Here is a 20,644-nt window from a genome sequence, read left to right as displayed (position 1 = left end):
GTTACGTTTGACTTTCACCGAGTTACAGATGTGCTTCCAGCTTCCGACTGGCCGGAGTTTATGCAACCGATACAGACGCCTCCACTGTCGAAGTCCCCAGTTCCGCTCAGCATCGGCTCGGACAGTCAGCACTCCCCCAAGTCTCAAAATCGTCCCCTGCCACCGGGACCTAACGGTTACGTTGCGTACAATCGCGTTCCGTGGTCACTGCGTATACGTAAGGAGGTCTTCTTACCGGGAGAGTCACTGGGACCTCCCGCCGCTTTGCATTTGGTGTTCTGCCAAATCGTTTCCGACATTTACGGGACGACGCCCTGCTTGCGGCTGAGCCAGGAGGATCGCAGAACCGGCATGAACATGCTTTCCGGTTACGGCGTGAAACCGGAAAACTTGAACTCGCCCCATCGCGCCCACATCAAGAAGAGCATCGTCGAGCTCGCGCGAACCTGGCCGCTGTACTTTGCGAGATTCTTCCCCGTTTCCGGAGCGGCGCAGGTACTACCCCCCCACTGAGAATTTGTGGTGAAGTTCTGTTTGTAGTTGTCGGACGTGCAGCTGCTCGCCGTCTCCCATTGGGGAGTGCATTTGGTGCGGAGGGAAGGCAGTAACCTTCACGTGATTACTTCGGTCGCGCTGGGAGATCTGAGGAAGTTTTCAGCGTCCAGGCCAAATACCGTTTACTTCGAGGGACCTCAGGGGAGGTTCTCGTTGCATACGTCTCGCGCCCAGCAGATTTCGGAGATGGTCAATAAGTTCTGCGCGGAAAATCGGAAGGTAGGATTTTAACGTATTGTTCTATCTCTGTTTAGAAGGGGAGCATTTCGCTTTTTCCTAATGACCAATAAGAAATCGGTGTGCGACAAATTTCAATATTTTCGGCGCCCCAACGATATTCAGCTTCGAAAAATTCGCATTAACCTCAAATATCTGGTGACGAATTTACTTGGGAAAATACTATGGAGGGGGGGGGGGCAACTTCACGATTTTGTTTGACCACTCAACATTAAATTAATTGAACGCAATATACTTCATTTGTTTGCATTTCTCATTTCGCATTTCCCTAAAAACAGATTCTGAAAAAATAAAAATTTGGGGGATACCTACCTTTACGATTTTAGCCCTCCAACATTAAAATAATGGAGCGCTATATATCATTCGTTTTTGACTTCATTTGCCTATGTAAGCACAAATTCCTCCGTTACATAATTTATTTATTTTAGGCCCTAACCTTCAAATAGAACTGTATATTATACTTTATTCCATTTCACCTCCCTAAAAAAGAAATTAAGAAAATAAATAGGGGAGGGTACATTCCCATTTTTATCGCACGTCACTAAATGAATTTGCACTGATAGATTTTAGTTTGTCTATTTCGGAAACGGGGTGTTTGATTTTGACCATGACAATATTTATTTTATTAATTTTTGAAAATTTATTTGGAAAAATGTAGCTTTTAATCTCACTTTGGCCGGCTGGCAGGCTGGCTGGCTGGGGGCAAATGCGGGCGAGTAGAAGAACGCTTGTAGAAAGGCGAGGAGTGTACATACTGTACATGTACCTACCGGGTCGTGTAATTAACAACTTTAGGGACGATGCTACTTGATGTGGTGTCGGCGACATCTGGGCGCCATCCCGAGCGTGGTGTGCTAATCTAGAGATTTTTCAGTTTTTTTTCTTCCACAGTTTTCAAATTGGTGTCGTCGGAGAGATCTTGTAAACGCGCACGACTCCTGCGTGGCGGAATTTTGTTTTTTCCCAGTGCCGAAATTAACCACCTTTTGCAAGGCGCCCGTCTTCGAGGGGTACTTGACTTCGGGCACCCAAAAGGTATCTTCTGCTGCGAATTTTGTCACGCGGTTTAAAGTTTCTTAAATCTCGAATGGCGGTCTCTCTTTCTCGTGCCGCCAATAGAAGCCCGAGCTATGAAAAGTGCCCCAAATATTTTGTGAAGGGTTTTTAGCTAAATCTACCAAAATGCGAATTGCGGGTGATAATTAATAATAGATTCCTATAGGTACAAAATATTTCCTAATCCTATTCTTATGAACCAAACTAGTATTATTGTTACATGGATTAAAAATTAAAACTTTAAGGTCGTAAATTTCTTTAACAATGTATGAACCTTTATACATTGCTTATTGCTATCATTTACAAGTAATGCTTTAACAAATTTTGTTAATTTTGTTCGAGATTTTGTTGGCGTAATACATTTTGGTTTTTAATTTATTGAAATTCAAATAATCTTGAATTTTCTTATGAGCTAATTGTAATCTGTATTTAACTTCTTTCGCAAATGTTTTTACATTGTAAATAGGTTCAACAGGATTACCTTTAAAGAAAATCAAATAATGATACCTATTTGTTTACCAAAAATTAACTTTGACATTCTGTATGCTATATCCGCTAGTTTTTGAATTATTGAAATTTCTTGAAAGAAATATTCATATTCTTTTGTTAGATGTGGTATAGGCTTTGGAAGAAATCGTTTCATTTGAAATGTCAGTACGTCCAATTTTCACTATGGATCGTCCCGGAAATAAATTTTTCTTATAGAACGTGGCCTGTAGAATCCATAATTTCAAACAGTTCCAAGATTGGGCTATTAGTTCAAAAGTTACAGCCCTTTGAATTTTCTTTCGAAATTGGTCTATAACTTTTGATTGAGAAGTCTGATCGAAAAAGTACGAATTGTTTTGGATTCTACGCATCCGCATTGAGTTGTTTTTGATTTGTTTGTTATTTATGGTGAGAATAATAAAAGGCCAATAACTCAAAAACTACTGGTATACAGAATTTTAATAAAAGTGTTCCTAAAATTCAAACCTACATACATTCATTTCTGCTATCAGAAATAGTAGTTGCAATATGAAAAACTGAAGCTTTTTACATTTTTTGATTGCTAATTTACAAAAATCGTAGCAATCTTAGAAACTTTTTCAAAACTTTCAGCAGTCACTCAAAAAATTGCGTATAGACTTTAAGGATCCGATTATAATTCAATTATATGAGCACTCAATTATACCATATGAATTTTTGAATGGACCGTTGCATCTCCAAATTTGTAGAGAAAAATTGACATAAATGTCAAAATGTATAACAGATGGGTACGCAAATCTTAATTGCGATGAATTCAAATCATCATTAAATCATCTAAGTTTAAAAAACAAGATAGCCGGTGGTAAACCAGAATAAACAATCGACATCATTCGCTCTGAAAAGAATTAGGAGCAACATTAGTAATTCCAAAACTGTATACTGAAAACTACCTTGATCTGTACTAAATGAAGTAATATTTCGAGAATCTGGATGTAACTTGACTTGATGAAATGCTGAAAATGAATCTAAGATTGAAAAATCTTTTTCCTACTACCTCTTAAGAAAATATCATTTCTCGCCCCGTTTTGAGGGTCGAAAGCTGCACTTTTCCTCCCTAAGTTTTTCCTCCCTCAACTCCATATATACGTAAGCTTATAAGTAAACAAAATATCCTTCAATTATACAACTAACTTTATATATACTTATTATTCTCAGTGCTAGTAGAAGAATTGAACTTAAAGGTGCAATTAGTAACATTGTTGAAAGTAATGTTAGCAGAAAAAGGTGAGAAAGATTGATTAACATTGAAACCTGTACTTTCAATGTTCTTAGAGTTCATTTGATGTTCTCCAGAAACTTTTGTGGAGGGCATTCCGCATACTTATAATTTGGTTAGAAACTTTACTTTTTTTACGATTGATTCTTCTAAATAGCCCTCGGCTACGTTGGTAGAGCGTCATCCTCCGTGTCTCTTTAAACTCGATAAATCTCCTCCAGCATCAACCAACGCGGAGGTGCGCCGAAAACTATGCCCAGTATAACCTTCTGCATCTGGTAGCTCGAGGTACTTTGCAATTTTATATGGTATTTTATGGCAATTTTTTTTCCTATGACTTGGATGGTGCACTTCCCTTTTACGTAATTAACAAAAAATCTTGTATGTTTAGCTTTAACAGAGCGCAATGAAACATATTTTCCATAAATTCCATGTACACTTGTTCCATTAATGGTTTCGTTAGTGACTACAAATGTTCTTTGCATTTTTGTTTTGCTATCGGGTATTTTCACAACTAATATGTCTCCATTATCCTGAATATCATGCAATGTCAATTTAATTAGCTCATCCATGGATACATCCTAAATTTTTTAGTGTAACTAGATGGCAAGCAGTCATCTTACCGTAAAAATTAATTATCTTTGCTAAATTAAAGTTGAGGTAGTAGAAAAAATCATATGTATAACTCTGGAGGAAAGTATACATATCCCTCCCTTGTGTGATTACTGCCCTCCGCTTCGTGTCGGGCATTAAACTTCACACGCGGGAGGGAATCTTTAACTTTCATCCTTTGTTATACAAATAGCTATTGCTCTACCCAGGTTATCTAACACGTCATCGACACCGACACGTGGTAATGGGAATTATCTGGAATTGATTTTTTTTTAATTAATCTAAAATCAATACACATCCTCCATTTCCTCTCACCGTTTGTGGATTTCTGAGGTACTAAAATCAGTGGGGAATTATATGCAGATCTACTATGCTATATTATGCCAGATTTTAACATTTTATCTATATGTTTGTTAATCTCTTTTTTATGAAAATAAGGTAATCTATAATTTTTAATATACACTGGGGGCGTAGTTTTAATTATTGACTGAAGCTGTATCCTCCTCCAATGCAAATATATCTGCAAATTCATAAACCTAACTCTACCCAAATTAGAAGTGTTATTTGCTTGTGATAATTTCGACCAAACTTTCTCTTTTCAATTGGATGTTTCTGTGCCAAAATATCAAATTTGGGTATATATCTTCTGTAATTAACATTCTACTATTATTTATCAGTACCTTTAAGTTTAAAAGATCTAAATACTTCACATCTGGGTGGAATTACTATTGCATCCTGATCTGGACTTTGAGGTATCGGTAAGCTAACTTCATAATATGGAAATTTTATTGTAAAAATCATTGTTTCATAATCGTGTAATAATATTTCTTTATAAAATCTTTACCCAAAATTCCGTCCGCTGGGATGGGGAAAATTTCCTCTACTACCTGAAATGTATGTTCAAAAGCATGAGAATTAACCGAAAGTGTTCAGTAACAGTGTTCTCTGTTATTTCTTTTATATTTACGTAATTTTCGTTTATTAACTGTATTATTATCCGTTATATATAGATCCACTTTTAATAACTGATATATCTGCCTGAGTATCATGTCCATTAACCTAGCAGAGCAAGGTCAGCAGAACACAATCAAACATATTGGATAATTAGGTGCTAATTAAGTCCCGAATTAAATGCTCCTTTTTTTTTAAATTATGAACCTAGCAGAACATGTAATAATTAAAAAAAGGAGCATTTAATTCGGCGATAGGGCACTTAATTAGCACCTAATTGTAGTTAGTTCGATTTTTATTTCCTTGGTTTTTTGAGGTAATGCTCTGATGAGTTCATATGTACGTGGCAGAACATGTAATAATTTAAAAAAAAAAGGAGCATTTAATTCGGGAATAGTGCACTTAATTAGCATCTAATTAGCACTTAATTATAGTTAGTTCACTTTTCATTTTCTTGGTTTTTTGAGGTAGTGTTCTGCTGAGTTCATATGAACCTGGCAAAACATGTAATAATTAAAAAAAAAGGAGCATTTAATTCGGGAATAGGGCACTTAATTAGCACCTAATTACCTATGCAATATGTTTGTTGTATTCTACTGACCTTGCTCTGCTAGGTTCATGAACATCTGAGTATCTACTAGAAAACTTAAATTCGAATGAGATTGCGGAGAGTAAATAATTGACATAATCTGAATAAGATATTCATGTGAAAAATATTAACATCTCTGTGTTGGTTTAATTGTCTCCCAGGGGGTGCGGCCCTGGGTTTTGCCCATTTTCCGAATTCAGATATAGCCTAATATTTGGATTTTGGGAGTAACCTCCACCCGTACTACCTATTATTCTGGTAAAAACGTTTGAAGTTGTGCGGTCATTTGATTTCCTCTGAAACGATTTGTTGGTGTATTTCCCCTAAAGAAATTTCCCGATGTACCGCAGCTAGAGTAATTTCCTCTATAATGATTTATTGATGTACCGTGGAACCTATTTCTATTATATACCTACGCTAAAATTTATCCATCCGTTTCCTAGTCACTAATTTCAACTACAAATTTTGCAAGTACTTCCTTGAGGCTGTTGAATTGCCACTAGCAAGAATTTGATTTTACTAGACTTTTCAACCATTGATTCAGCTTTTGAATCCGAGGTTCCTTCCACGTTCTTAATGCTAAAAGCTTCTACTTATTACCTCAGAAGAATCTGGTTTAATGTTGGCCTTTAATGCATTTCGAATTTCCTCATAGGATTCACATTTGTATAGGACTGACTTCCAAAGCTCTTCCAGAATTCTAACCTGGTTTTGATAAATTGTACAAATAAATTTAAATTTTCTGTCGTAGTGATGCGTTTTGCCAAATCTAAGAAATTTAAAAATGCATTTAGATTATCTGAATCACCAGAATAAGATTTGAGAACTATCGAGTATTAAATATCCTCCATTTTGTTACTTACAGACGGTATTGACTCAGTTTTCAAATTTCCGAACTCTTAACTCAATATCATTATTATCTGCCTAGATTTTTAATAAACCTTTTGGTACAATATGTGGGCATCGAATAATTGCAAAAGCTTTATCCCTAAAATATAAAAATTGTTCCTTAACGACTACTTTGTGATCTTCATTCTGCACATTCCCCACCTGAGCAAACAATTGTATTTGTCTATTACCTATATACCTCAGTTAAAAGTATTATGTTTCTGTCTAAACTTTCTCTTGAAGGTAATTCTGATTTGATGATTCTTTTAGCTACCTTCTGAAACTCTTGTTTACTACTGGTTACTACTTTCTTATTTCTTATTATAGTCGCCATATTGGATTTTTACGGATACAATCAAGTACTAATATGACAATAAAATACTTAGGCTGTTGGAAAAGGTGCACATGCCAATTGACACAATCTGCCACTAATTTAACACTAAAGGTCAATTACCAATTGACCCGAACGTCAATTCACCGTTGCCAACCGATAGCATCCGCCAATTAACGATTGATATACATGATGTCAATTGAAGCTCACAGAAAATGTCAATTGACAATATTATTTATTAGATATCAACTCAAATTTGTCACAGATTAGGTCCTGATTTTTTTACCAAATAACATTGGCATGTTCCATCAGAGGGTTATAGGCCAACACTTGGAAATGCGTATAAAGATTGAGCGATCCATTCTTCGTCGTGTATAGTCCCAAACAGTCCGACGCGCATATTACTTTACCAATGTTAACCGTTTCGCCTATCTTGATCCTTCCGATGTAAGTGAAGAAATTGGGCTCATAACCTCCTTTGATCAGAATTTTGTCGTGCAGCAAGTAAAAGTTAGCGTTACTAGTTTGGAGCCAGTCGAACTTGTAGGCGTGACTGCTACACAAAACCTACAAAGAAGCACTGAGGTACCCTTGAAGGTAATGTGGAGCATACTTTAATATTCGCTTCCACGGCTTTCTCCATACCAGCCCATTCGATATAAATTCGCTTGTCATTTCTGAAAATTTTACCCGGAATCAGCATCCCTTCGAATAAAACTTGCCCGATGAAGATCAGTTTGCCCGAGGTGTCTAAGCCGCCGGAGACCGCGTCTTAGGGAAGCACGCCTTCGTAGTCTCTCCAACAGTATTCTAAAAGTTCGAGTCGCACCCTCGAGCTGTAGATACAGCGCTACTTACCCTCGAAGTAATTTTTCCCACGGGTCGCAATTACAACGAAACAGACTAGTAAAAGGGACTTCATCGTATCAATGACTTACGCGTACAGTTTACGAACATGGAAATTGACCTTTCGACCTACTGCTATCTTATCACTCTACCGCTACCAACTTAGAAGAACAGCTGCATGAATGATAATTGTGGGCTCAAGGTTAGAGAATTGCAAAGAATAACTTTGAGAACGTTTATTGGAAACAGCCCTAGTCTAGTCTGAAAGGTAAACCGATCTTCGGCGAGCTTGGATCAAAGGCGAGCACTTCAAATTCGGTGAATCGCTTTCCCGATCCATTGGAGGTGATATGCAAACCGGAGTGTATGAAGAAGAAGTGCACGAGGGCCTTTCCGATGGACACCTCCCCGTTGTACCTCACTCGGCCTATGTACGTAGTCGACCCCGGCTCGTAACCGCCTATCAGCAGATTTTTGTTGGTCAGCAGCGGAAGCGCGTCGTTGTCGGTCTTGATCCACTCGAACTGCTCCGGATGCTGCGTGCAGAGAATCTGAAATGGAAAGCCCGCTTGCGAATTTTGATCGAGATTTTCTTCCTACCTTAACGTGCTCGGTTGCCTTGTATTCGCTTTTGCCGTGCTCGTAGTAGGCTTTGTTGTCGTTTGCGTAGATTTTTGCCGGAATTAGGTACTTGTCGAAGACTTGGCCGATGTAAATTGGCTTTCCGGTGGCGTCTGAGCCGCCCGCGTAGGCGTCGGAGGGAACGGTACCATTAAAGTCTCTCCAATAGTACCCTACAAAAATAAAATAAAAATGTTAGGGAAACCCAGGCTTGCTTCAGTGTTTTTTAAGAGCAGATAATTTCAGAAGAAGTCCACAACACCAGTAGATACAATGTCCGTTTTTGCAGTAGACTGGAATTTTCTTAGAAAGGGATTTGTGGCAGTCGAGAGTGGAGGTTTCGGAAGAAATTTCACACGAAGGAAAGAAGTAGAAGAATTGGGAAGGTTTGGAAGATTATTCTAATTTTAATATTGTAGCTGAAGGTACATTTTCTCTTATCTTTTTATTTCTTGCCGCTTCCTCCCTTCACACAATTCCTTACACGCTTCTTCTTTACTTCAGAACTCCTTCACACTTCTTTTAGCCTACACCTGTTGTGTTCCTTCTTCCTTTTTCGCTCACTGTCACCCCCTCCCCATTTTCTAAGCCTCTTTTTTCTCACATTTTCGCTCCTTTGTGGCCTCCTTTACGCCTCCTTCGTTGGCCGCTTCCTCCACACCCCCTTCGCAAAGAAAATGGACCTTACTTTTTCCACGTCTTTTTCATTTTTCTTCACGTGTCTTTTGTCTACGAATTCTTCTTCTCCCACCCCTCTGTACACTATTGTCCGTTACGTATTGTTCACGGTTTTGCTACGCCTTCTTGATTTTTCTTCACGTCCTTTGCGAATTATTATTTTAGGTGCCTTCTCCTTCATCTTTTATTTTCGTCATGGACTCTTTCAGTTTCACACTCCTTTCCTTGACACCGCGTTACACATATTTCTCCTTGTGATTCCTTTTTCATACGCCTCATTACATGAATGCACTTCTTATCCTTTTAATTTCCTCACAGATTAGTTGCGTAACTTTCTCTTCGTTTACACGCGTTTCCAATTATACTTCTAATTTTCTCTTAAATCTCTTTTACCCACGAATTTTATCATTCAAGGTTTATGCATCATCCTTCTTGCTTCTTTTACATCACTCTATCGCTTTCTTCACTCATCCTTTGTCCTCTCTTTTTTCACGTCTGAATGAGCTTCAGGTCACCTTCTGTACGTCTCTTTCTCGTTTTCTTCTACACGATGTCAACTTTATCCTAGGATCAGGTCAGTATCCTCGATAATTGTAACCCTTTGACAAGGTACAAACTGGTTTCAGAGCATTAACAATCAAAATGGGAATGTAACTCATCCCTTAAAATGAAATGTATTTTGCAGTCTCTAAATATTAACCACGATCCTCCCTTGGAGAAAGATCGGAATTACAGCGTTCGCAGTACCGATCTTATTGAAAGCTTATAATAAATTTTTGCGATGATTTAGAAAGCGTACCACAAGTCCGCTTTACTTAAAGTTGAAATATCGATGAAAGTTTCCTTTGTTTCATCATATCTATGGCAACTACGCGCTTATATTGTTTTTCCCGTCGAAACTCGGAGTCGGTAAATTTTACTGTTTGCACAACGAAAGAATAACGGGCGATCAGAAAAAAATTGATATTATTTAAGGTTTGTAAATAATTTTCGCGATGGTTTAAAAAGCGTACCACAAGTCCACATTACTTATAGTTGAAATATCGACACATGTACCGTGTGTCCTGTTTTGGTTGAAACTGCAGTGTATCTCAGCTGTTTTTAGATAGGGATTTGCGGTGTTCGTGACCCCTTTTTTGTTTTAATATCGCAAACAGAATCAGTTTAACTACGTTTATTTCTGAGATACAGGGTGAAAATGAAAAGTTTGACATTTTGGGGCGTTATCATACCTTACTACCCATGTAAGATTGAAAAAGGTCTGCGACTGCTTGTCGCGTGATCAAAAAAATGTTTGGACCCCCGTTTCTGAGTTTTAACCCAAAGTTGGTATTTTCTTATCCAACACTCTGTATATCTTAACGTCAATTTTGTTTGTATTTTTTCCTGATTACATTGATGAAATGACATCGTTCGTCAGCAATTTTTGTTGATTGGTCTTAGTTGCCATGGAGACAATAAAAAAAATCTCCATGAACCCAATGGCCTACTATTTAAGCACCGTAAAAATAAGGTTTTCATTTTTGGTTCACCGCTAGAATTAAAAAAAATGTTTTTCTGATACATGAATGTAATCAGAAAAAATAATGCAGAAAAATTGACGTTAAGATATACAGGGTGTTACATTTTAAAAATGCCAACTTTAAATCCAATCTCAGAAAATACACTTCAGTCTGCAGTCTCAACCAAAATAGGACACACACAGTACACTCTAATTTTCCTTTGTTTGTTCACTTGAAAACCACGCGGGTTTTTCCCGTCGAAACTCGGCATTAGTAAATGTTACTGCGCAATATTTGCATAACGAAAGAATCCACGTGTTTCCTTGGCGAATTACTTTTCACGGACACTAATTTCTCCCGGCATTCGCTAATTCAAATAAGTTGTTCGATTATGTTATTATCTCGCAACTATTTCAATTTAAATTTACGGAGATTACACGTTCACAAAATAATCAGCATCTCTTTCGGCTATTGTGCGTTCAGCTATTTATATAAAATTGAAAACGGAACAAACGCAACTGCTGAGTCTAGCGTGCCTTTTAAACCAATAGAAAACTGGCATTTCTTGTTCCTATGCAAATTTCGGTTTCAAAAATCAGCGCGTAATTGAGGGCGTTGCTATGGTAACAACTCACGTGATTTAAAGTCTTTTGTTTTTGAGTTATGGTCAAAAGTTGCATTTTTAGATAAAAGCTTATAACTTCTCTTTTTATTAAGTTAGCGCAAAGTGTTTATTAGAAAAGGTTCTTTGTAATGACATGTAAGGAATCGAACCGAACCTCACTTTTTAAATGGATTGAATTCAAAAAGTTTTTAAACAAATTTTAAAAAAAACAGAGGGATTTTTTTGCTTTTTTTTCTATCATTTGAACCTTTTTTAATTGTTTTGAATTTTTTAGATTTCTTGAATTGTTTATCCGTGGTGTGCTATGGTTTTGAGACTTTCTTCAGACCTTTATCACCTCTATGTCTATTTTCTGTACGCCTCCAGCATTTAAGTTTTCCTGCATCTCTTTCATCTAGCTTCTTCCGGTTTCTTCACGCATCTTTCCCTTTCCTCGTGAGATACCCCTTCAGACCGCTTTCTTTCGTTTTTCACGCATTCTTCATGATTACTGCCTTTTTGACGTCTCCTTATCTTTCATCTGAATAACTGTCTTATATGCATATCTTCTTCTGAACCCCTTTATTTACTCTCATGTTTTCTTTCTATTATCTGTAAAGAGTTTCCTTTTCACGCCTCTATCACTTCTTTCATCAGGTTTCGAAAGATTTGGGTAAATTCCAAAGGGAGTTTCGGAAGACTAGCATTGTAACCGTAGTTTTCCAAAGGAAAATTCCAAGAAAGATTTCAGAGGAGAATAAGTCTAAAGATTCGAATTAAAGTAACGTTAAGAAAAGGGGTGATAAACCGAAAAATAACAGTGTTTCTGCCACTAAGGAAATAGCAACAGTCATTGTGGTCGAAGTATCTACAACAAAATCCAAATTTCGCACAACAGAAATTCCACTGGATGGAAAAAGCCCCCCCCCCCCCTTATCTCCAGCCTTTCTGTGACGATTTTTGGTTCGGTTTCGATCATCGTGCAAAGTATTACATCCGTTGTCAACAGGATGAATAAGTCACCCACAATGTAAACTTGTAAACGAGGTGCCGGAAGATGACTTTGTGCGTCAGAAATGGCCCAATTGCGATTTAACGATCGCCAACGATAATACCTGAAGGAAGCGGATATTGGTAATAAAACGGTTATTGCGATCAGTTTGGCAAAACTGCGTAAAATTATTTCCTTCAGTTTCTGCAGCGGATTTTTACGCGGAACATGTCCAGTGAACGTGGTGGCAAAAAATTGCAGAAGTGTTAAACAGGTTAATATCTAATATTTACATCATAAGAAAAATTACCTTCGACTTCCCACGCTCTCGATATAATTTGTCCCAAAGTAGCGCTTGCACTTATTAGCACTATGACAATAGCAGCACGCACCGGAGACATGTTATCGGCAAACGTTTATTTAAAACTGATTAACAAAATGATGGATATTATTAAATAGTGATTCCCCGGAAATTACGCCGGTTAGATTACGCATCATTTGCGGTAAGATGGAAATTTCGGTCTTATCTGGGCTTCATTTGGCTAGATGTGGGTGTAGGAGACCACAAAAACGTAATTTGTCAAAATGTTCAAAATTGGCTGTAAGTTTATGACATCAGTAACAGCTCAATCAAAATAGGTAAATACCCCCGGTTAGTTTTATGGGTAATTTCCTTTCGGAATTTGATTCTGAACGAAAAAGGAGTTACTGCAATATTAAGTTATTGAACTTGCATAATTTTACTATTCGATGCTCTGAATGGATCAAATTACGGAGTACCTCAGAATTAGAATCCAGTCTTCTTTCGCAAGCCGCTACCATCGCTACCATTTTGGGGCTTTGTCAAATATGGTACAATGATAAATTCTTTTGAAAGAAAGCTTACTAACAATCTTTCAGAGACCCTGTGAAGATTCCTCCATAACGGGCAAGGTATTGATCTGAAAGAAAATAATATTTTTGATAGGGCTTCCTTTAATTTTGGTCCTCTTTGTCAAAAATTAAGGGGATCCTTTGTAATTGGAGGTTTTTTCTAGTTATGTTGATTGTTTTGGAGTTTATGGTGTTTATCAATTTAGTGTAATCGTCTTTTTCAAAGTCTTTCCCGTGTAGGGGCGGGATAGAATAACCCTACCGCAGGGGCACTGCGTGTCGTAAGAGGCGACTAAACAACGCCGGATCTATCATCACCTGGTGGCTTGATGTACCATTCACTCATATTAGGCAACATTTTAATTTTTATTTATGCTTTATTGCAGTATTGAGAATGTGAAAACTTTTTTGTTATGAAAAATCTTTTAATTATAAGTGAGTGTTTTTCTCATATTTTCTTTATTATCCCACTCATCCACTTCTCACCTCTTCCCTCCTCTTCCAGCACATCACTCCTTTTCCCTATCCTTAGATTTGTTCTATGCCCTCTTTTTCCTCTCCACGGATTCTACATTTTCTTTCTTCTACTTGTCTCCATTTCTCCTTCGCCCTCCCCTCATTTCAACATCTGAATCTCACCATTACTTTAATATGTTTTATTCCCTCCCCTAAATATTTTGATAATCACTCCCTTGTTAGATCTTATTAGATCATGCACTGTCTATCCTCGCGTTTCATCCAGGCCCCTTTTTGCCGGTTCATTTCCTAGTATTTCTCCTATTTCTCTTTTCTCATCCGTGTCCATTTCATTCATAATATTTTTCTCTTTGTTCCTCCCACATTCCTTTTGCGTTCATCCTCGTCAAGCATTCTTTTGGCAATTTCTTTTCTCTTTCACTCTTTTTCTTGAACATTACCGATCTACGTCCCGACGCTACCCGTATGTCTTCCCTAATACCCACTTATAATACATTCCCCATATTTCCGTTCCGCACCCCCTGTCAGCATTTCCACTTTTCTATTCCTCATCGCAAGCACCACCATTTCCTTAGTTCCCTTATTTGCGAATTTGTCCCATTATTTCTTTGCATGTGGTACCCTAAATATTTAACTGTTATTCTTTCGTCTCTTTCCCTTTTCCTTCCACCTCCTTCCTAAACTCTCATCATTTTCAATTTTTCTACATTTACCTCTTTTTCTTTGCTTTCCCAATAACTCTCCATTCTTCCCATTATCTTGCGTCGTCCACATATGCTCTGTCCCTGTAGATTATTGTCTATTTTCCCATCTTCCATACTTTTTCCCTTTTACCTCTGTAGAAAGCATCTAATAATATATTAGAAATGTAACAACGGCGTTTCCTTTCGTATTTTCAAAATGCAAAATATTTGACATGAATTTCTAAGCACCCTGTACTTTTAAAAATATGAATAAATATTAGGGTATCCTATTTAAAATCACGAAGATGTGGTTAAAATAAAAGATAAACGGAAAAGTGAGGATTAAATAACTTTATGTACACAATTTCAGAAATGCATTCGCATTAGTTTCTCAGATTAATAAACTTAGTTCGTCGTTGGACACCCTGTATACCGCTGTATGCATTTTTTCAGTAATTTTAAGTTCCGTACCGTCACTATGGTGTCCGTCCGTTCTCCTACGGTTTCTAAGATAAGCTCTTTTTACTTATAGCTCTGACACCTCAACCATGAAATTTTTTACGATTAATGTGCGCATGCGCAGAATGCACAATGTCAACTTTCTCATTTATGGAGATATTTCATTACGGTTTTAACCACATATGCTTCAGTACAGACAAGCATATTGCATATTGTAAAAATCGGATGTGCGTAACTTTCTTATTTATAATACGAGTATATAGATATTTTTTTGAAACTTTAACCAAATATTATTCTAGTAAGGCGAACATATCGCATATTTTCCAAAGATATTCCAGAAAAACAGATGTTATTTGAACATTATTTGAACTCTAGGAGACAGCGTTGAGAGATTTTCAATACAACGTTTCGTTTTTGAGAAATCAGCATCAATTCAATCTGTTGTTGCAGTACTCCATATTTTCTAATTATTTGTAATTATATCGTATTTATGTAAGTAAAACACGTTCAAATAAATGAGGTATAGTTTTCTTTTCTTTGGTTACCTTTGATAACCAGAGAAAAGGAAAATCATCTCAATTTTTCAACGTGTTATACTTACATACATACGAAAGCATCAACTTAATTTTTTTATATGGTCTGTAAAAAGGTACATACTGTATTGAGTAGCCTTTTTTATTACGAATACAATGTGTGGCACACAAAAAAAAACTTGGAAATTGTTGGTTACAACATGATGGTGCTCCCGGGCACAATTCCCAAACCGTGCAAGAATACCTATCGGATAAATTAATATTCCAGGATCCAAGATTTGTGGTTGTAATTCCGCCACCAACAATGGAACCGATTGAACTTAGTTTATTTTTGAAAATATCGACAGTTTTAGTTACAATTTCGCCACTTTTATGTACGATTTAAATTTTTCATTGGTTAGTGCTCCTTGAGCCACCAATCCCAAACGACTGTTAATTATTCTCAAAAACAAAGCGATCAGTTTATTTCCATGACAGCTTTTCTCCATGATGAGCTAAGACTGTAATACTATATTTCTCTTAAAACGGATGTAATTTGATCCTGAATTTGATCCATCAAGCAGAATTCGAGGATTGACTGACGATTAGAGGCAAAGCTTACTATAACTACAGTAGGCTCTGAGAGACTTTTAAAAAATAAGCGCGCAAAAATATCCACGAGTTCATGATACTACAGTCGACCGGATAAATGCTTTACATTATCACAATCAACATTTGTTTGGGAGGCCCAAATTTTATGTGGATTTTATAAAAAAATCTGAGTGAGCCTAACTGACGCCCCCTCGTGATAAAAAACAATCGATATGCTTTTCAAATTTCAAATGCCAAGGGAATATTGGGAATTTCAAGTGCCCTCCGAAGGTTCTCAACTATTTGAATTTGTAATAGAAAAAATTGTTGTGTCAAAAGCTCCAGTTTCTTAGATTTTTATCATCGATGGACGACGAATTTCACTAGTAATGTCCCTTTTTTACAAGTTGTGAATAAATTTCCACTTTCTAGCTGATTCAGTCTCAGAATAAAGGGGAGAAAGAACAGTTGATCTTCAGAGAATCTAGTTCAACAGTTTAAATTGTCAAACGGGTAGCACTTGTTCAATTATTCATTATAGCGGATGGTCTATATTTGTTTATATACGTTTGGTCGGTGTAAGGAAAACTGTTGCAAAAACATTACAATAAATTCGTTTCCACGTACAGATAAACGTTATTTTTTGCACGATTTAAATTAATTTTTTTTTTAATTGCGCATAATAGACGATTTTGAGGAATTACCACGCTCGCCACGTCCACGAGAAAACGTTTTTGGCTTGTAAATTTCGCCTCACGTGACCCGTTCCAAGTATGGCTAATATCTCCATTTGGGTACTTTCCCGTACAAAAATTAAACAACTTTCTTACATACTTTCGTTCTTAATAGAAATTCCTTTTCAGATAAATGATGAGCGCGACTTACGCCTAGAGCACCGATCGGTATTTTTATATACAAGTGCTAAGACGCCTTTCTTATTTCGTAATTATCACTTAAGAAGTGGATGTGTTCCAGTTGCGCCCCACGAGAAAAAAATGCGCGTTACGAAAGTTCGAAATCGTAAATCTTTTTTCTTAAGGTGTTGAAGAACGATTACGTAAAATAGTAAATACCTCCGTTCCAATTTTTTTAAAGCCTTATGAAACAGAATGGGTACGGCAGTATTCGAAAATTACATTAGACGACCATAGTGAAATAGCGAAATAAATTTTGAATGAATGAAATTCAATTTCGTTTCTAGTATCCATTTATCACGAGAGTGCGTAAAACTAAAGGAAAGCCCTCCTCTCCACGATTCCGTAAAGGGTTGCATGCGCGTGGCCGTTACTGCTAACGTGGCTACTGCAAAGTGATTTTGAAGATCGTTTCAAAAAGGGTTTCTGATTACTTTTCTAAAGAACAAAAATTCCAAGGAAAATATTTATAAGGTTGAACTCAAGATTTATATTTTATTAGAAAATCTGGACGAGGGCTTTTAAAAGTTTATGAAGATTATTCCTAAAAAATTACCTGCAGAAATTTCCAAGGTGTTCCCATTGAATTTATAATATCGAAAGATTTACATTATGAGTGGCTTCAAAACACCCGTCATCTTTGCTCTTTGGAATTTGAAATTTGGCTATTAAGGTTTGGATCTCAGTTTGGATGGCTTGAATTTCTTATTAAAGTGGTTACTTATTATTAAGGATTCTTAGATCGTTTATAGTTTTGTATTCTTGTCCGTCCGTGTACACTTTTTTTTAAAAAGCGACCGATCGTGTTCAAAATTTGTATTTTGCAATGTTAAAATAAATGGTCGCTAAAAAACTGATAGTAATACTGAGGATCCTTCGTTATTTCGTTGTATCGGTTCATCAAGTAGAAAGTGCTACCATGGTTTTTACTTCGCTCTAGGATTGCTCCAAAATCAGTCTTCACGTTACGAATTTTAAGGTTTTGGCTTTAAATTGAACTATCAGTCTTTGAATGGTTTCCAACTCTTGCCGGAAACATCGCTTAATAAAAACCAACAAAATTGGAAACCTAGGTATCTGTTAAAATTTGTTTAGAAAAGCTTCTGAAAAAAGGTTTATGAGACCCAAGGAAGATTTCAAAGATTTTTTTTAACACCGTCTCCAGGGCGACCCATAAGAGAGCTGCTAACATTGTTAGAGCTTTCCAGGAACATTTTGAAAATGTTACCTGAGGAGATTTCTAAACATATTTCTAAGAAAATTCGTATGGTCCCCCACCTATCTTGGCGCTTGACAAGACTTCTAGTAAAATACCATAAATAAACCTCTGTAACAAAATTAAGAGAAGAAATTTTAAAGAATACTTATAGCGCAAGCGCATTCTAAGGAGGTTTTCGGAAGGGCTTTAGAAAGGTTCTCTGTACAAACAAAAAGGCAAAAGAAGAGTACACTTTCAAGGAAAATTTTCCCTTTATGATGCGTTACTTGCTCGTTTCGAGAAAAACAGAGAGTGGAATCCCCGAGCAACCACTCTAAACGTAAAGTGTCTGGGAATTGGACTGGACTCAAGGGTTTATTCGTTTTTGTGTCGTTAAAGGGGGTGACGGTCAATGGAATGCGGCAAGAAGGGCTCACGTGTTACTTCTAGACGCGTTCGAATCTGTTCACCTTGCTCTGGAACCCTTGGCTCTGTTTTTCTTTAAGATAAGGGCATGACAATTTGTGTTTGTATTGTAGATGCGAAATAGGTTCTGTAGTGGCCCAAAAAATATCAAAATTTAGATGGTATATATTTCCCTAATGCAATGTTTCGCCTGTTATTAAGCGACAGAGCAAAGCGATGCAAGTTTTATAGGGGAGTCGATGGTGTCCGTCTGTCCGTGAACACGATAACTGTGAAACGCTTGGACCGATGTGGTTCAAACTTTGCACAGTTGACGACCTATATGCCAAATGAAAAAGCCAATTGAAAATGAGTCAAATCCAATGACTCCGTGGGGTCACACCGAGGTGCTCTGCCGATTCTTTAAACGCTCTTTATATTCCTGTCCTTAAACAGTCATACTTTTCTTTTAATGCCCCATGTTTTAGAATGCTGGGGTTGGAAAGCCTTAACCGTACTAACTAAAATTGATTTCCTACTGTACTAACAATCTTTTTCTGGCACAAATTATGTAACCGACGACCAGGCCCCAATACAACTTACGGAAACTTGGCTTCAATTCCCTCAAGCTTTACACGCGTATTGCCCTCTTAGCCCCCCCAGTTAGCTCTTCTCCTAATACTCCATTTTGTTCCAAAAACACTCCTACCCAACGTGTTACTCATAGTGAGGGAGCCTAATGGGGGATTTTGGATTTACTCGAGCGCGTCAGATTAAAGTAAGGTGGGTTAACACGTGTTGAAAAGAGTGCATTTCAATAATTTAACGAATTGAGTGTGACGATAGGGAGTGGGAATGTCAAGAAACTTACAAAAAGGACGTTACATTTACATTCTCGAGTGCGTTGGAATTGTTTTTTTACTTCGAAAGTAAATGTTTCAATAATAAAAAAAAGTAACATAATCTGACGATTTCCACGCGCCAAAGTCGAACAAATCGTCAATATATTTCAGTGGTTTCAGTAGCATGTCTCTACCTATACCTTCTAAACCCTTAGTTTGCTTGGAAAATGTTGCCCTTGGAGCCTGATTCTGCACTTAAGAACCTAAAAAGCACCCGTGTCGATGATCCGCATGTAAAACCTAATTTTCACTCGTTCTTAAAAATGCCGTGGTATAAATGCTCCAACTTAAATCAGGGTAGGTGTATAAGGGTTGTCAAATAATCATGGATCAGCTTTTACAACAAATGGCACTGGCTTCAAAAACTAAAATTTGTTATTTTGGCGAAAAAAGAAAAACTCAATGCCATGCAAGGATTATTGAATATAATGAACTAATCCTTCTAGAATAAGAAAACGCTTTTTCAGGGGGAGTTTTTTTCTTCCCTTCGGTGTTAATTTAGTCTTGAAATTCATCAGAAGGATAAGAATCAAGTCTCAAGTTGAATTTGATATCAAAACCTTCCGCCCGATCATGTGCGCTACTATTCTCACACGACCCGTCCTGCCCTCCCGCCCTCTTCTCCTCTTTAGTCTTTTAACTGCCCTCTCGCTCTTTTTGTCGGTCCTATCCAGCCTTTTCTTACCCTCTCATGTCTTATTTTCTTCCTTTGTCTTTTCCCTGTCCCTTTCTATATTATCCTTTACACCCCTATAAATCCTTTTGAGTGGTCATAACGTTCATTTTAAATAAGTTTTAAATAAGTATTTAAAGTTCAACTTTCAAGACTGTTAAAGATCATCTTGGGGTTCTTCATGAAATCCACTCGAATTTCAAGTGTCATTTCAAAGGCTAAACAACCGGGCCTTGAAAACACAGCAATTCAAGGATAAAACGGAACATTCCTTGGGTTTCAGAAACCTCAGAGGTCGTTTAAGAAACCCCTGTGGAAATAGTCGTAAGAAATTTGTAAAATATACAGGGTGTTTCTTAAAGTGTTTCAGGGTGATATCTCAAAAAGGTTATAAAATTATTTTCTTTTCCCAATTTTTCGGAGTGGGGGTGACTGGCATTTTAAATGAAATGAAATGTTTTTAAAATTCGAATCTACATAAAAAACATACTTATGTGTTATATTTTTGTTTAATTGTTCCCATGGTGATGGAGCCTATGGTTATTTGAGATATTAACATTAAAAAAACTTAGTTACAAATTTGTTGTTCAAAATGTCTTCCTTGAACTTCGGTGGACATTACTTACTCCTCTTACTCCTTTATAAAGCCCCTTGGGGGTCGAATCCGGGGACCGCGCAAACCAGTTGATCGGACCTGCTGGACCAATCCAAATGTTTTCAAACATTTCACGTATTTAAATAATTACGGACCT

The 20,644-nt window shown here is 37.1% G+C and overlaps 2 protein-coding genes across 2 annotated transcripts in view; one reads left to right on the top strand and one right to left on the bottom strand.

The window, feature by feature from the left end:
• The window catches only part of LOC116178303 (unconventional myosin-XV-like), a 58,205-nt gene that overhangs the window by 5,750 nt on the left and 31,811 nt on the right, over window positions 1-20,644 (top strand). Inside the window, exons 7-8 of the mRNA XM_031497771.1 lie at window positions 41-495; window positions 541-774. Coding sequence (XP_031353631.1) covers window positions 41-495; window positions 541-774 — 689 coding nt within the window. The remainder of the gene's footprint in view (window positions 1-40; window positions 496-540; window positions 775-20,644) is intronic.
• LOC116177877 lies at window positions 8,031-12,672 on the bottom strand. The gene is made up of 3 exons (XM_031497034.1): window positions 12,516-12,672; window positions 8,410-8,603; window positions 8,031-8,360 (listed from the first exon to the last, which is right to left on the bottom strand). Exons 1-3 carry the CDS (start codon window positions 12,604-12,606, stop codon window positions 8,061-8,063), a joined length of 585 nt encoding a protein of 194 aa, XP_031352894.1. The 5' UTR covers window positions 12,607-12,672; the 3' UTR covers window positions 8,031-8,060.

This window comes from Photinus pyralis, unplaced genomic scaffold (assembly GCF_008802855.1).
Source record: "Photinus pyralis isolate 1611_PpyrPB1 unplaced genomic scaffold, Ppyr1.3 Ppyr1.4_LG8, whole genome shotgun sequence".
Taxonomy (NCBI): domain Eukaryota; kingdom Metazoa; phylum Arthropoda; class Insecta; order Coleoptera; family Lampyridae; genus Photinus; species Photinus pyralis.
This window is presented reverse-complemented; position numbering and strand designations above follow the sequence as displayed.

Excerpts from the sequence above, each read along its gene's own strand:
- LOC116177877 (XM_031497034.1), bottom strand. The coding sequence starts at position 12,606 with ATGTCTCCGGTGCGTGCTGCTATTGTCATAGTGCTAATAAGTGCAAGC. Across the intron at positions 8,604-12,515 it reads GAGAGCGTGGGAAGTCGAAG|GGTACTATTGGAGAGACTTT; the intron begins GTAATTTTTCTT and ends TTATTTTTGTAG. Across the intron at positions 8,361-8,409 it reads AGGCAACCGAGCACGTTAAG|ATTCTCTGCACGCAGCATCC; the intron begins GTAGGAAGAAAA and ends TTTCCATTTCAG.